Source organism: Schistocerca piceifrons, chromosome 3 (assembly GCF_021461385.2).
Source record: "Schistocerca piceifrons isolate TAMUIC-IGC-003096 chromosome 3, iqSchPice1.1, whole genome shotgun sequence".
NCBI lineage: Eukaryota > Metazoa > Arthropoda > Insecta > Orthoptera > Acrididae > Schistocerca > Schistocerca piceifrons.
In genome coordinates this window covers 560,299,620-560,316,127 of record NC_060140.1, presented here as the reverse complement: position 1 = coordinate 560,316,127, position 16,508 = coordinate 560,299,620, and the positions used below count along the sequence as shown (strand labels likewise).

At 44.5% G+C, this 16,508-nt stretch overlaps 1 protein-coding gene across 1 annotated transcript; it reads left to right on the top strand.

The window, feature by feature from the left end:
• The first annotated feature begins 3,472 nt into the window (after window positions 1–3,472).
• LOC124788840 lies at window positions 3,473–14,414 on the top strand. Its single transcript, XM_047256123.1, has 2 exons — window positions 3,473–3,854; window positions 13,975–14,414. Exons 1-2 carry the CDS (start codon window positions 3,473–3,475, stop codon window positions 14,412–14,414), a joined length of 822 nt encoding a protein of 273 aa, XP_047112079.1.
• Window positions 14,415–16,508: the final 2,094 nt, after the last annotated feature.

Here is a 16,508-nt window from a genome sequence, read left to right as displayed (position 1 = left end):
AAAGAAGTGTGTGGTTGCACTTTTCTGTATTTGTGTTAAACAAACTGTCACAGTTTCTTAAATATTCGTAACAGGTAAGCTTGATCCAAACAGAGCGAATTACTCGAAAAAATATTAATTCAAGTCCTCACGATAGCCATAGCGTAACTATTATAATTTTTATAAGCATAAAGCAAAATCCTGTAAAACGGAAACAAAGTCGTGAAAAGATCGAACGCATTTCTTCACCCCTGGCCATCTAAAATCCGTCTTTTCCAACGTATATATCCAAGTTCTTATGCTGCACAAAGAGCTTACGAACCACGATGCACAGATAAATGTCTGAGTCTCTAGCGCCAGTGAAGACAATGAAAACTGAAGGTAACGATTTTGTGATCAAGCGATGACAAGTGGCACAAAATGGTAACAAAAATTCGAAATAGTTGTAGCCATTTTTTGGAAATGATTCGGCTAAATTATTCGACACAGGAAGCTGGCTGCGAAGCTGGACAAAATAACAGAAGGCTTGGCAAATTAAGAGTACATATATCTGAAAACGTGGACGTATGAAGCTGTAATTGAGGCGCTTGGGGAAAAACAGTCCATGTAACGGTTAGGAAACGTACACCATGGGGAGGTGAAGATACAGAAAAGATTGTAGATGACAAAAAAGGTGGTCATGATGAAAGATTAATTACACGAAATACTAAAGATAGATTATAGTCTCCAAAGGAGAAGATTACAAAAGAAGTAATAAAAGGTAAGAACATGTACTAGATAGAGACATGCGAAGATAACAACGTAAAACCAAGCAACACTGAAGTAAATAAATTGTGGAACGCAATCAAAGAAGTGCGCACACAACATGAAGATATTGCAGAAATGAGTCTTATCTGATATAGGAGTGGATGATCTATTTCGGTAACATGATAACATAAAGTAGAACAGAATTCACTGCGGCCTATGCAAACCATCACATTAAATGAACACAAACCTAGCATGAAACACTAGTAGATACAGCAGATGTAAGTAAAGCTTTCCAGGGAACGAAAACTTGGAAAGCAACAGTCTTGGAAAACGTACCCATGGAACTCCTAAGGCAGCCCTCTAAGCAGGTTTAGAAATTCTGGCAGCAACGTTAACAAATGTTTAAATGGTGCGGAACTGCGAAATGAATCGAAAATACATTTATTTCCTCCATATTTAGAAAGATGAAGCCGACGCAATAGTGGAATAAATTGTAAAGTAATAACGCACAAAACAGAAGTACAAATAACGGATTTCGAGGAGCAAACTAGGTTTAGAGCGGGACATTCATGTACAGATGGCATATTCGCTCTGAAACACATTGAAAAGAGGATGTAAAGGGGACTGACGTTTCATATAACATTTATTGATCTATGGAAGGCATACGATATAGTCCCATTAAGTAAGACGTAGGCATATAGCAAAATTTTGGCCCAGGGAGTAAGAAACTTTTAACATGGTGACAGCAGTATGGCCTAAAGTAATTGACAAAATTTCTCAACACCTCACCGTAAGTATGGATCTAAGATAAGGATGCTAATTAACACCGATTTTATTTAAAGTAAACTTTGGAGAAGTTGGAGAAAGTCGCGAGAGGACATGTCGTGTAATGGGGACCCATGGCGGACCAGAAATATTATACACTCTACACCGATGACCAGGTCGTGATACCAGGAGACACAGACGACATTTACAACTTCAGGAAACTGCACGAAGAATTCTCAGAATAGGGCCTGGCAACAAAAACAAAAAAGACGAAATACATGATAGTGGTTAAGGATTAATGAGAAGACTTGGAGGTAGGACAATAAAGAATTAAAAATATCTGTACATTTAATTCTTGGACGTCATTTTTACAACAAACGGAAGAAACACACAAGTCAACTCAAATAAAATTAGGCAAGGAGAAAGAGAAATTGACCAACTTAATTCCTTGATATGAAGTGATAAAAATGCAAGAACTGTACAAGTCAAACGTAGATACTATCTCCACATATGTTTCTGAAATACGGGAGCTGACGAAAAGGAAAGAAAAATTGTATTGCACTGAGACGAAGTTTTGTTGAAGAAGTTGTCGCATACCCAGACTGGTGTACGTTAGAATTGAAAGACTACATGAAAATATATTGGAAAAAGTCACTGTCCTTGATGTCAAAAATAGCAAAAGATTTACTGTGGTACGGTCATCACCAGCGAATGGATGACAACTGATGTATAGAAAGAATCTATGAATGGACACCAGACGAATGAAGATGTGGAAGACCAGCAAGAATAGGGATCTTGGATGTTAATGATGTAATGGATGCTATGAATTCAAGGCATCTGAAGGAAAAACTTTTAAAAAAATATACAAAAACACACACATACACACACACAGACACACACACACACACACACACACACACACACACACACACACACACATACACAAACACACACACATTATTCACCTGTGTATGCATTCATCGTGTATACTGAACACAGCTCCTCCTTCCCCTCTCTGTGTCTAACTTTTCATTCCTCTGTTTGTCCACCTCCCCACCTCTATCTGTCTAATTCCTTCTCTCTCAGTCTCTTCTTCTCATTCTCCCCCTCTTTCTCCATTTCCTTGAGCCTCTTTCTCTAACCATATCTTTCGCCTGCTTTCGTCTGGGTTTATCCACCTCCCCATACTCTCTCTCTGTGTCCATCTTCTCCTCTTCCGCCTCGGGCATGGATGTGAGTGATATCCTTAGGTTAGTTAGGTTTAATTAGTTCTAAGTTCTAGGCGACTGATGCCCTCAGAAGTTAAGTCGCATAGTGCTCAGAGCCATTTGAACCATTTTTTTCTCCTCTTCCTTTTCCACCTGCCCATTTCTCCACTACAGCTTCGACCTGTCTCATGCATTTTCTTCTTCTCCTCTCTCTCTCTCTGTCCACCTCCTCGCACCCCCCCCCCCTCACTTTATCCATACCTTCCTCTTTCCACCTCTGTCTGTCCTAGCCATGTTCGTCAGCTCATCTAGCCTCTGCAATTCAGTTCAATAAGGGAGATGGATACCACTCTCACAATATGCCTGTCAGACAGGGAAGGCTACACATAAGGGGCTTTGAAATCGTTTATTTTGTGCTGATATACAGGCTGCCTTGCTAAGCAGTTCGAGAAAGCAGGCGAACACTGTTCAAACCCAAAACGCCCATCTCGGGAGGCTGCCAATATGTTTGAGTCCCTGACACGAAGGCTCCTTTGTAAAGCACGTCGATTTGGCAAACCAATACTGTTCCTTAAAAAAAATGTTTGTTGTAGAGGGTAGCCTATACGCCAGATGCTGGAGAAAACACGTTTTTTCTCATTCTTTGGGATCTAGGAGAGCCCCACAGTTCAGATCCTCGTGTGGCTTCTGTTTCTTTTCCATATTTGGCTGAAATCAATCCAGTGGTTTTGGAGGAGATCCTGGACATACATACATAAACTAGAGCGCCACACATGCGATGTGGAATCTTTTCCACTCAAGAATCATCAACGCGGGCTGCTGCTGTTGCAGGAGTGTCACTGCTGCAGCGGACGCTGACGGACTGTGCGCTCCATGAGTCGCCGCTGCTCTGCCTGCGAGCGCTCCTGCTGCGGGCCCTGGACCGCGCTCTGCTCACGGACCGCCTGCCGGTGGCGGACGGCGTCACCCTGGTGCGCCAAGCGTCTGCGGACGTCAGCCCAGGTGATGCAGCCGAGGTTCCGACAGCTGCAGCTGAGCCTGGGGAATGGCAGGCACCAGGGAACGGCCTGCTGCGCCGCCTTGCCACGCTCTTCACTACACACTCGCTACAGCTGCAGCTGCCAGGCACATTCATCACCTCTCTGCTGCCAGAGGGTGAGTGCAACCGCAAAAGCTATTAAAAAAAATGGTTCAAATGGCTCTGAGCACTATGGGACTCAACTGCTGTGGTCATCAGTCCCCTAGAACTTAGAACTACTTCAACCTAACTAACCTAAGGACATCACACACATCCATGCCCGAGGCAGGATTCGAACCTGCGACCGTAGCAGTCGCACGGTTCCGGACTGCGCGTCTAGAACCGCGAGACCACCGCGGCCGGCAAAAAGCTATTCAGCCAAATGCTGCAGGCTCTGTGTCACTGTGACTACGCTTCCATTTCCTCTGGCCGCGTGGTTAGAGGCTCCATGTCACGGATTGCGCGGCCACTCCCGCCGGAGGTTCGAGTCCTCCCTCGGACATGAGTGTGTGTTGTTCTTAGCATAAGTAGTGTGTAAATCTAGGGAACGATGACCTCAGCAGTTTGGTCAATTAGTAAACGACATATATTATCTCTGGATGCTAAATGTTCATTCAGAAAACGGTCACAATTGAACGACAGATATACTGTTTATATAAGCTCACCAGACAAAAATTTGTTATCCGTAGTGAAATCATTACAAACATAATTTAATACCGTGTAAGTCAGACCTTGGACTCCTGAACCGCCTGAATTCCGCTAGAAATTGAGTCCATTCGGCTGTGCAGGTGCGTATCCTTCATATTAAGCCACTCGCTGGGGATTTGATGGTAAATTCCAGGGACACTGACGTCGATGTTTTACCCTCTCACAGACTTTCTGTGATGTTTAATTCACGTGATTTTGCAGGCTAATCGAGATGTGATACGGCGGGGGAGAGTATAGAAAACAACTCGATCAATTTCGATTCAGAAGCCAAAACACATCTCTGGTCTCTCTCAGTCAGGGGCTTTTCCCGGCCACAATTCTGAATTTGTGTTTCGTGGCCACTTGTGTTACACCACTGCTTTCAGTCGCACTGAACATTCCTCCATGGAATACTAACAAATCCAGCAACTTTACACGCCATATGACCGTAGGCACGCCCAAACATTATTTCCACATTTTGCCTCTCTGTCACGTCTTTACACTTACACATGTTTCCGTGCAAATCCCTCTTGAGAAGAAAGAGTCTCTACTGCCTTAGGCTCACGCAGAGTTAGATGCGCGAGTCATTAAACGATCTGTAATCCGTAATAATAGATAAATTCCTTACAAGCACAGTATTATCTCCGATATTTAAAACAGAACTATTTTGCAGGCTAATCGAGATGTGATACGGCGGGGGAGAGTATAGAAAACAACTCGATCAATTTCGATTCAGAAGCCAAAACACATCTCTGGTCTCTCTCAGTCAGGGGCTTTTCCCGGCCACAATTCTGAATTTGTGTTTCGTGGCCACTTGTGTTACACCACTGCTTTCAGTCGCACTGAACATTCCTCCATGGAATACTAACAAATCCAGCAACTTTACACGCCATATGACCGTAGGCACGTCCAAACATTATTTCCACATTTTGCCTCTCTGTCACGTCTTTACACTTACACATGTTTCCGTGCAAATCCCTCTTGAGAAGATAGAGTCTCTACTGCCTTAGGCTCACGCAGAGTTAGATGCGCGAGTCATTAAACGATCTGTAATCCGTTATAATACATAAATTCCTTACAAGCACAGTATTATCTCCGATATTTAAAACAGAACTATTTTAATTTCTGCTACTAGTATCATGATTCTAAAATAGCCAAATTCAAGAGGCACCTGCGATGTGCGAGAAACGATTGTCCTGTTGAAAAATGGCACCAAAATACTGCAGCATGAGTGGTAACGCATGACGATGCAGGATGTTTTCGCCATAGTGCTTGCCATCAGAATTCCCTGAGTCAGTACCAGCCGTGACTTGATGTTATACTTGATAGCACCAGACACGGTTACCTCTGGAGTAGGGCCAATGAGCCTCTCCAAAAGATTGGAGGAATGTTCTCAGGTCGCCGCCATACTCGCCGACGATGATTATCCAGGGCATTGCAGAGCTTATCCAGATTATTGTAGAGCAAGGATTCATCGCTGAGCAGAATGCGACGTCATTCTTTAGGAGTCCATGCTTCCCGGTCACGGCATCATTTCAAATGCAGCCGTCTGTGTTGATTTGTTAACGGCAGTCTGCGCATACAACACTATTCCTTTAGTCTGGCTGCATCTAGTCTCTGACCAATGGTGCGAGATGAAGCACAATGTTGCAGGGAGTCCATTAATTGTCATCGGATTATGGGCTCAGATGTGGAGGGGTGAAAGTGCTTGGTGCACAGTATAGTGATCCTCTCTTTTGGTGGTCAGACGTCGTCTACCGGTACCTCAACGACGAGTATACCTGGTGTTATGTTCCCATACAGTCCAATATTGGGCCAATAACACATCCGAATGCCTCAGAAATCTGGATATTGCGTGATTTGGGCAGTCGAGCAATTGGAGACCTGCAATGAGGCCGCTTTCAAACTCTGCCAGGTGGCGATAACGCTGCTTCACACGAGTACGCGGCACCTCTGTCTGCTTTACAATGATCACTCAGCATCTGATGCTGTTCACGCCCCTTATACATCATACCAGGCCTGATAGAAACACTAAACACGAACAACACAAAGGCACTCTAGTGGTCGTTCTCCCTGTCATAGAGAACTGCAGCCTTAATCATTTACATTTCTCCCGATGTTGTGTGTGTGTACGCTTTTACGTTGACACCCGATATGTATTTTGGATGCCGCACTTTTTTATAAGGCTGTGATTATCATCGAAGAAGTAGACTAACTGAACATACGTAAAATCTATAAAGGATTGGTGACCTATTCATCCCATCGATGTAACTCATAGGTGCTAAATATGTCCCACGTTTCTGTGAAAACACGTACACGTAAATGGTAACCCGGGTAAAAATTAACGCATCTTCCTGGAACACACAGTGACTGCTTTGGAGAATCCCCACTAGGGTCAGCCTGTCTCTTGTGGTTTGTCAGACACAGTGACGGTGGTGCTTCCCGTGGCCGTCACATAGTGGAAAACTCCTGCGGATAATCGAATTTAGATCAAGAAAGATAAATCTGTGTTAAGATGAGAACGTGACAGTGTTGCGGCTTATCTCCATTGTTATCCAAATTGTACGGTGATGTTGCAGTGAAAGAAAGAAAAGAAAATTTCAGAAGAAGAATAAAAGTTCAATTCGAGCAGACACCAATGATAAAGCTGGCAGACATCGTGGCCATTCTTGTCAGGATGTCGGCAAGACTCGGCAGATCTCCTTAAAGTAGTCTACAGCGTACTGAGCACAGAATACGAGTTAATTAATACAAAGAAAAGGCGAGGGGGAGTACTAGGGAGGAGAATGATGTCAATCACAAGAGCATGACACGTTGGGCGGTCCATACGGAATGACCGTCAAGATCGTAATTTTGTTTAATTGTCCTATCTGAGGTCGAGGGAGTCTGGAGTCATCCGTTCCAGCAGCAGTTTCATAACACTTGTGCAATGGGTACAATACATGCTCTAAGAATAGTAGCCCCGAATGGTTAATCCATACTACATGAAAAGCTGCAGTAGTCCGCCCAACATATAAAGTTTATTAAAGACATTAAAGTTTACATTGACATGAGCCAAATCGGCATAATCATTACAATGGATTCACATTCTCGTTACCATTACCTGTCATCTCTAGACTAATTAATTAATTTATTGCTGTAGTTTCCTACTGCACTCTAGAGTGCTGTGGGGGATTATTTATTATATTGTCAACATTCTATCTCAAAACTGTAAACTAACTTTAGTAGCACAGATTCTGATTATTGGTTTTGCTTTCTCGCTCACCTTACTCAATTGCAACTGTAACTGAAGGGGTCTTTGGCGTAATGAAAACGCTTGCGAGAAATTAATAAAATTTCTATTTGGCTAGCTACTTGAAAGTGAATGTTGATTGTTTACTATATGTCCAGTACGCAATCAGTGATTATCTTTTCAGGCGTAAAATAATGTTGAAAATTTATGAACCACAATAACTGAAATTATTAACTCACACAAATGCTCACTTCTTTGTTTCACATTATTCCCACTGGAATTTCTTTATAGAGTCTTCTCAGTTATATGTCATGGCATGAAATAAAGAGGATTATCATACTGAAATCCAACCTCTCATTCATTTATTAAAAATGTCGTATGCCATGTCTTTTTTCCTTATCACAGACCGAAATATATTTTCACATTTTAAACCTTTGATACACTTATTTTTGAAATTTAAAATATGTCCACGAACAATGTGATTTATAGTCATTCATTCCTGTTCCAGAACCTCTTAGTTTACATGATCTCTTGCTTGTATGTGCTACTTTCAGATAGTTACACAACCTTTGGTCACTAAACAAATTGAAACACTAATCCAACTTCAAGTGTAACGATGACATTTTCGTTGATACTCGAGAAATAAAACAGTAAAAGGATTCACTATTCTTGTCACTGCCTTGTCACTGCAAAACTATCTTCCATAATAATTTTCCGAAAGCATGATTGTGTCCTTTCATAACCTTTAAGTCTTACGGTACGATAAATAACCCACACTAAATTCAGATAAAAGTCATGCTCCATCATATCTGTAACAATTCTAATCCGATACTGACTGACTCTCCATAGGTACAGTACTAATGCTGACAGATACTTGTCAGTTCACCGAACGCGATGAGAGTCCTACAATAGTGACACTGAAACTGGAGAAGTCCAATACATTGGCACACAGAGCCCTTTATGTCTATTTCCAGGGAGAGAAACTTTGTCATAATATGCATCTAAAATACTCTGCGTTCACGCTGTACTGGACACTCTAGTTTAAAGAGCACTTGACATGAGCATCCGCTAAGCTAAAACATGCTGCCTAGGGTCTGCCGCACTAGCTGCGAATCGTCAGCAGACATCCCTAGAGTATGAGCACTTGTATTGATGTACCCACCAGCAGAGTACTGCGCGTCTGTCGAACTTAATAGCCCGTTGTACGTGAAAACCATAGAGACACATCTTAACGGATTCGTGCTCGTTGTCAGTGGGTAAATACGATGCACACCCACAAATTGGTTGCCTGTCTTGAGATGCAGTCCACCTACTAATATCAGACGGAAGTCTAAGCGACTATGTCAGTGTCAGGAGATTGATGATAATCCTGACCTTCCAATATTGAATGATGGGTTTCGTGTGGAGCGAAAAAGAATAACATCAAAACATCCCACTATTATCACAGCCAGGATTCTTACTGAAAATTAATTCAATGCCACCAATGAATGCAAACGTTATTGGAAACAAAGCTGTCCTCCAGGATGCCTGAAACTGCCCTGAGTTTAGTAGCATCTCCTTGGATTTTACCATCCTCGAACAGTCTGGCCCACTCTGAATCTCAACGGGCTATGGGAGACACGCAGACACTCTCCATTAGTGGAGCAAGCCTTCATTGTCATCTTTCGGCTGTGGTACTGAACAACAGACAGTTGCTCCTGTGGTATCGTTATGCCTGCATGTGCCTATGGCCTTCTACGTGTCATGTTAGTCCTTAGTCTCGGGTTCGGCGGTGGTAAGTGGAAGTTGCCTGCCGAACTTGCCATCTGAACACACTCTTTTTATTATTGCGTCATGTAGGCCAAATTACATCATAACACACGCTGACATGAAAGATCGCTCACGCTGCTCTTTGCACTTGTGGGTGACGATCGATTACCCAGAATAAAATAATTGTGTCAAACGCCTTGCACTTAGGTATGTTCCTCATAATGGAATCTGTTATACGAGGTAAAACACAGTCAGAGCTAGATCACAGCTCAGAAATGTAGTGACGATATTTTTCGTAAACTATCGTGTCGCCTCATCACTTAGTCGCAAGGAAGAAAAGATGACATTAGAGCCATTCATATTCAGCCAACGTATTTAATCAGTCAATGAAATTACAAATTGTTGGATACGAGATCAACATTAGCAGGTGTACAAGTACGCAAGAATTATTGACATCATTAGAGGTATGAGATTATTCAGGGCTACTGATTATCCTTAATGTGCGAAGACATTTTAATTTTAATATGGAAGGCTGCTGAAGGTTAAATCAAGCTAATAGTCTAGGTCTGAAAAGCTCATAGATGCTGGGGAACATTGCTCATACTAAACAGGGGAAGAATTATTCACAATTTCTGTAGTGAAATCTCTTTACGATAAATAAGAAAACAACTCCCGTTGCTGAATAATTACGTAAATTGTGAGCTACGTAGAGCATAAAGAAGCGCAAGGATTAAATAACTGCACAAGAACACCAAGCGGCCGCTAGAAGGATTTGAATCTCTGTGTGTGCGCTCTACACTTCGCCCAACTGTCGCGAATACCGAAAGCTAAGTGTTTAGACACGAATACCAAGTTCAGTGTCGAAGGGAAACTAAGACATAAGTCCGTACACCTCACGTGTTGGATGTAAAAGACGCGTTTCTCTAGCTCTTCGTCCCGTTCCTGAACAGTATACCGCGAAGGGAAGGACTTGCAAGTTTTGCCGCACTTGCAATCGAGCATTTCCCCATTCCCTTTTAAACACTTGGAAGATAATATAGAATTTCCTCAATAGGCGGCTGTAATATATCTGTAAACTTATTAGAGATTGGCACTGTGCAAGGCTCTCGCCGCATCGGCTGAGAATTTTTCTGTGCAAGAAGGTACCTGTTTTCCCCACGCTGTGTACGAAAAACTGATGGATCCTCTAATATTCACGCTTAGCTAGGAGAGTCCGAGCGCCTTTCTAAGTTTCCTCAGGGCCCCCTCGAGAGTCCTCATCCCTTTTGGAAACATTCAGCGTATTTGGGGAGACGCATCCATCCAAAGTAATTCCATCCATGTCTTTCGGCCACCAAAACACGGTTGTCGTTTCTCGTACTGCTTGCTTTGTGTGAACAGGGCCGGCAGGCCGGTAGCCATATACTTCCGCGTCGCACCGGCAGGGGAGAAATTCTTCTCTCACGTTGTAAACTTAACGGGCCTTGTCCCTTTTCCCTGGAAAGTAGTACATAAAACTACAATATTTAATTAATATGCTGTAGCTTTGTGACATGTGACTGAACAGTCAATGGCAGAGATCTTTCGAAAATTTTCTGACAGTGACGAGTTGTGTGATATACTATAAAAAAGACGTTTAAATTCTTGTACAGCCATTATCATTTGTATTGTACGTATTTAGCTGGAAAGCTATGTTGAACTCTCAGTGCATAGTTTTATTAATATTTGCATATGCATAGCTATTCTTTTAATAAAAAATCTCTTAATGTACACTGCACAACAGAACTGAAGTATAATTTTTTCAAACTCCTGTGTCCCATTAGCTTGAAATTTGACTCACAGGTAAGCATTCTGCGTTAAAGTGCAAAATAGTCGCACCCTGCGACGTCACCCTCGATCTCGAGCCTCAAACAATAAGGTCTCGGCACAATCGCACTGAAGGACAGAGCTCAGAAGTTCATGTGTCTTGTAATAAGGGTGCATGATTCCATGTTGGCACCAAATTTCACCACACTTCTGCCCAACACTGAAGTGGACATATCACACGATGAAAACGTTGTCACGCCTCCTCTTACCTACTATCCATTCCCTCTGTTGATGCCTCTACCGACGACCTTTGTTGCTTCGATTCATGTTCAAATTTCTTAGAAACGTTTTGAATGGCTTCTAGTGATTTAAACCTATACGGAAGAGAAGAAATTGCGGTCACGCTGCAGTCCAAAAATGTGCTATCACATTCAGTTGTGATGGAGCTCCACACTGTCCTCACACAACGGTTGAAACGTCAGCGATGTCAGCAATGGCTGAGGTTGTCAAGGAAGTCGTACTGTGGCTCAGCTCACTGCCAACTGTCGTTTTCGATAACTCAGAATGTGGGAATCAACGCCCCAAGAAAAGTATTGGATTCCTCGAGGATCGTTATGCCATCCCAGATGCCTTTCTTTTCGTCGATTCCGACCGGCGGTGTGTGTGAATTAGTTTTCTCGTTGAGCATTAAGAAAACCTCATGCTTTCAAAACTGAGCATCGCTGTTCTGGCTTCCAACACAGAGGCGCCAAAATAACGGGTGGAATGTGGGGAAGAAGGGGAGTAACGACCTTCTCATTATGTGACATGTCCACAGTGGCGCTGGTCAAAATTGTGGTGAAATTTGGTGCAAGCGTGACATCATTAACCCACCTCACACGTCAAATGAACTTCTCAGCTGTCGCCTTTTTTTTCGCACGTGTTGATAACTTGCTGTCTGAAGCGTCGTACAGCCCAAAGGTTATTTGCAGGGCATCAGGCCTTCGCTCCGTAACAGAGGGAGGCTGCAGGCACGTTTGAGCCAAATTTTAAACTCCTGCGTCGTAATGAGAGACAGTTGCGGTGCTTCGGAAAAATTACACTTTAATTGTTTCGCGGTTTATACACGACAATTCAAAATAAAATAAAATCTTTCCCTTAGACGCTATGACGCTATGAACGTTTTTTTTTTCCTTTGAATATTTTTAAGTTTTAATAGTTGACTGTTATTCCCGCTAGTCACTACAAGCCTGCTCTGACGTGCTAGCGGCAGATAATGTGATTTAAACGTGGTATTCTCCCATTCAGTGTTTCATACCTTATGACGTACTACAGTAAACATCGACGCATATGTCAGTACTGCACACGTAAAGTAGTATTAATTAACATTCTGCTTTATTCACAGTTTTCAACGTCTCAAGAATACGAAAGCTAGAATGTATTTCAACCAAGTAACGTACCCGAGTGACTTCGGGCTATCACAAGCTGCACTAGACTACACATTTAGTTTTAAATACACTGAAAGAAATAAATGAAATTTTGAGAATACATTTGAGTAGGTAACACTACAAGAACACAGGTTTAATGTAAGCACGACCTAAGGTATTCCAAATGTGAAATGCTGGATCTTTAATTACCGATTGAACCACCAGAATGCTGAATGCAAGCATGCATGTTATACTTGGTCGATTAACATAGGGACGGTTAATGCTGATTGTGGATGACGCTGGAGTTGTCGTCCGCTGATGTCCTATATGTGCTCCATTGGACACACATCGAGAAGGCCAAGGCAACATGTCGACATTCTGTAGAACATGTTGGGTTACGACAGTTGTATGTGGGAGAGTGTGTGGAAGAGCGTTACCCTGTTGGAAAACACCGCCTGGAATGGCAGCGCAACAGGTCGAATCACCATACTGACGTACAGATTTGCAGTCACGGTGCTTGGGATAACCACGACAGTGCCCATGCTGTCATACAAAATCGCACACACGTTGATTGCTGGCCCTCAAGTGGACGCCTTCTAACCTAAACACGGCCATCATTGACACCGAGACAGAACCAGCTTTCGTCAGAAAACACAAGAGACCTCCACCCTGCCCTCCAGTGCGCTCTTGTTTGACACAACTGAAGTCACAAATAGCGGTTGTTTGGGATCAGTGGAATGCACGCTGCAGGGACTGTGGCTCGAAATGACCTTGAAGACCGATCTGCAACACTCCGTTGTGTCACTGTGGTGTCAACTGCTTCTCAAATAGCTGCTGCAGATACTGTACGTTGTGCCAGAGCCATACGATGAACACTTTGGTCTACCTTCTTGATAGTGTTACGAGGCCGTCCAGATCCAGTCTTCTTGCCACGATACATTCTCGTGACCACCGCCGCCAGAAGTCGTGTGCAGTGGCTACATTTCTGGCAAGTCTTTCTGCAATAACACAGAAGGAACATCCAGCGTCTTGTAGCCCTTTTAGGCCTACACGACCCAGTTCAACTGCAGTGAGGTGTTGATAACGGCGTCTTTGTCACCTTAAAAGCATTTTTGACTAACACCAACTCACCACGTCCAGTTTCAACTATAACTAACACTCAAGACCTTTACAGCGCGCATTTAAAGGAAGCCTGATCTACATCCTCATAGCGGCGAGACTGCTTGACTAGCTTGAAATATGAGAAGATATAGTCTCTGAGACGCAGTAACACGTCTAAAAACTTTCTTTTGTGTCGCACAACTCATTCTTGTTGTTACTATTTTTTCCCACCAGTGTATTTAGCGAATGTCGAGATGTAAAACAACAAACGCTAACTGTGCTTGCTGCTACCAGCAGGTCGCGGCAAGGGCGGCGGCCTGAAGAAGTACGGCAGCGTGCTGCTACTGGGTGCCATGATGAAGGCGGCGGTGCTGGCCATCGCATTCAAGGCGATCGCGCTGCTGGCGGGGACCGCGCTGCTGGTGGCCAAGGTGGCGTTCGTGCTGGCCGCCGTCGTGGGGCTCAGCAAGCTGCTTGGGGGCGGCGGCGGCGGCGGCGGCGGCGACCACGACAAGTCGGCGTACGAGTACGTCAAACACCCTGCGCTGGCCCACGCGTACGCGCACCCTGTGGCCCACGAGTATGGCCACAGCGGCGGGGGCGGCGGCGGTGGGGGCGGCGTCATGCACTACGAGGCCAACGCTGCGGACGGGGCCGGCGCGCGCTGGCGGCGCAGTCTGCCCGCCGCCGACGCCCACCCTCTGGCCTACAGCGCGCGGGCGCAGCATCTGCTTTAGGCGCCAAACTTCAGTCACGCTAATGTCTTTCCACTTCACCCTCATACATATACACTGACGAGCCAATACATCATAACCGCCTGCTAAAAAGCGCTTTGGTCCACCTTTGGAACGCAGTACAGCAGTGATTCTGAGTGCCATGGATTCGCCAAGTCCTTGATAGCTCTTGAGAGGTTTGTGGCACCAGATGCATACGCACAGGTCACACGGTTCCTTTAATTTTGTTCATGGGCGCGGAGCTGGCGCCCGATATCGTCCCAGTTATGTCTCATCGGATACAGATAAGCAGAATTTGATGGCCAAGACATCACGTCAGTTCACTATCATGTTCCTTAAACCACTGCACCGCGACTCTTTGTATCACAGACAGAACCCTTTCTAAGATACCACCGATATTGTGGAAGACATCGAGCATAAGGAGTTACAGGTGGTCCCTAATGATATTCACGCGGTCCACAGATGTTATCGTACCCCATATTACTACCGCAGGTCCCATGATAGCCCAAGTGAATGACACTCTGAACTTAGTACTGTTCCCTCCGGCCTGCGTCCGTGGGGTGGGTAATTTTTCGAGTAGCCTTTCGCGTGGATGACGTCGTATCCGAACGCGATCATAGACCTGCTTTAACAAGATACGTAGTTCATCCCATCAGACGACACGATTTCATTGATCCATGGCCCAAATTTGATGATTCCGTGCTTACTGTAATCATAATTCACGACGGTGTTGGGTCAACGTTGGAACACCTACCGGTCTTATATTGCGGAACACCATGTTCAACAGTGGGCGCTGAACGGTGTGATGCAAAACACTTTTGTCTGAGCCAGCACTGTACTTGTCGTCAGATCTGCCACACATCGCCGCCTATTCAGCTTTAGACAGCGGGAAAGCCTCCGATCCCTACCCTCGATGCTGAGTAGTTTCAGCATTCTTCAACCAGAATGAAATTTTCGCTCTACAGTGGAGTGTGCGCTGATATGAAACTTCCTGGCAGATTAAAACTGTGTGCCGGACTGAAACTCGAACTCGGGACCTTTGCCTTTCGCGGGTAAGTGCTCTACCGAATGATCTACCCAAGCACGACTCATGCCCCGTCATTACAGCTTTAATTCCACCAGCTGTGAGGACAGGGCGTGAGCCGTACTTGGGTAGCTCAGTCGGTAGAGCACTTGCCCGCGAAAGGCAAAGGTCCTGAGTTCGAGTCTCGGTCCGGCAAACACTTTCAATCTGCCAGGAAGTTTCATTCTCCAACCACTTTGCATGGAGGCTGATGACAGTAGCACGCGAACAGACGACCAACTTCCTCTTTTCCGAGGCGCTCGCTCCCAGGTATTGGTCCACAATTATCTGGCTTTTGTCAGAGTCGCTTAAGCCGGCGCATTTCCGGATTTGCGCCACTTATCTTTCCTAGATTGATTCCCTAATCGTCTCTGCTCCGCTCATATACTTCTCTTACTGCGTCACGAGTACTAAGCGCCACTAGGCATTATACAACCTCGCCGTGGGTCGTGACCTAATATTTTGGCTCATCAGTCTAATTCTGGTTACAAAACCCAACCCTTCAACATAATCTGCGTTCAATGCGACACCATTACGTCACATTACTAGGAGGGCCCGTACGCCAGAAAGGTACCACCCTGCTGGTCTGTGTCAGAGAAGACGGCTTTCTGCATCAATAAACTCTCCATCTCCAACGTACTGCTTTCCGCGGGGTGCATCCTTCATTGGGCCAAACAGATGAAAGTCGGAAGGTCCAAGAACAGGGCTTTAGTGTGGGTAAAGAAGAAGAGTCCAATGAAATTTTGTGAGCTCCTCTCTTGTGCGCAGACTTATGTGGGGGGTTGTGTTGTCACAGAGAAGGAGAAGTTCATTTGCATTTTTGTGGCGACGAAGACTCTGAAGACGTTTCTTCAATTTCCCGAAGGAAGCACAATACATTTCCTCCCTGAGGGAGGACATTAAACAAAATAACCCCTTCAGAGACCCAGAAGACCGTGACTTAAGCGGCCGAGAATGCGGCTTTGAACTTTTTCTTCGGAGGAGAGGCGATGTGGCACCATGGATTGCAGTTTAGTTTTCGGTTACAAGTGATG

Excerpts from the sequence above, each read along its gene's own strand:
- LOC124788840 (XM_047256123.1), top strand. The coding sequence starts at position 3,473 with ATGCGATGTGGAATCTTTTCCACTCAAGAATCATCAACGCGGGCTGCT. Across the intron at positions 3,855-13,974 it reads CACCTCTCTGCTGCCAGAGG|GTCGCGGCAAGGGCGGCGGC; the intron begins GTGAGTGCAACC and ends TGCTACCAGCAG.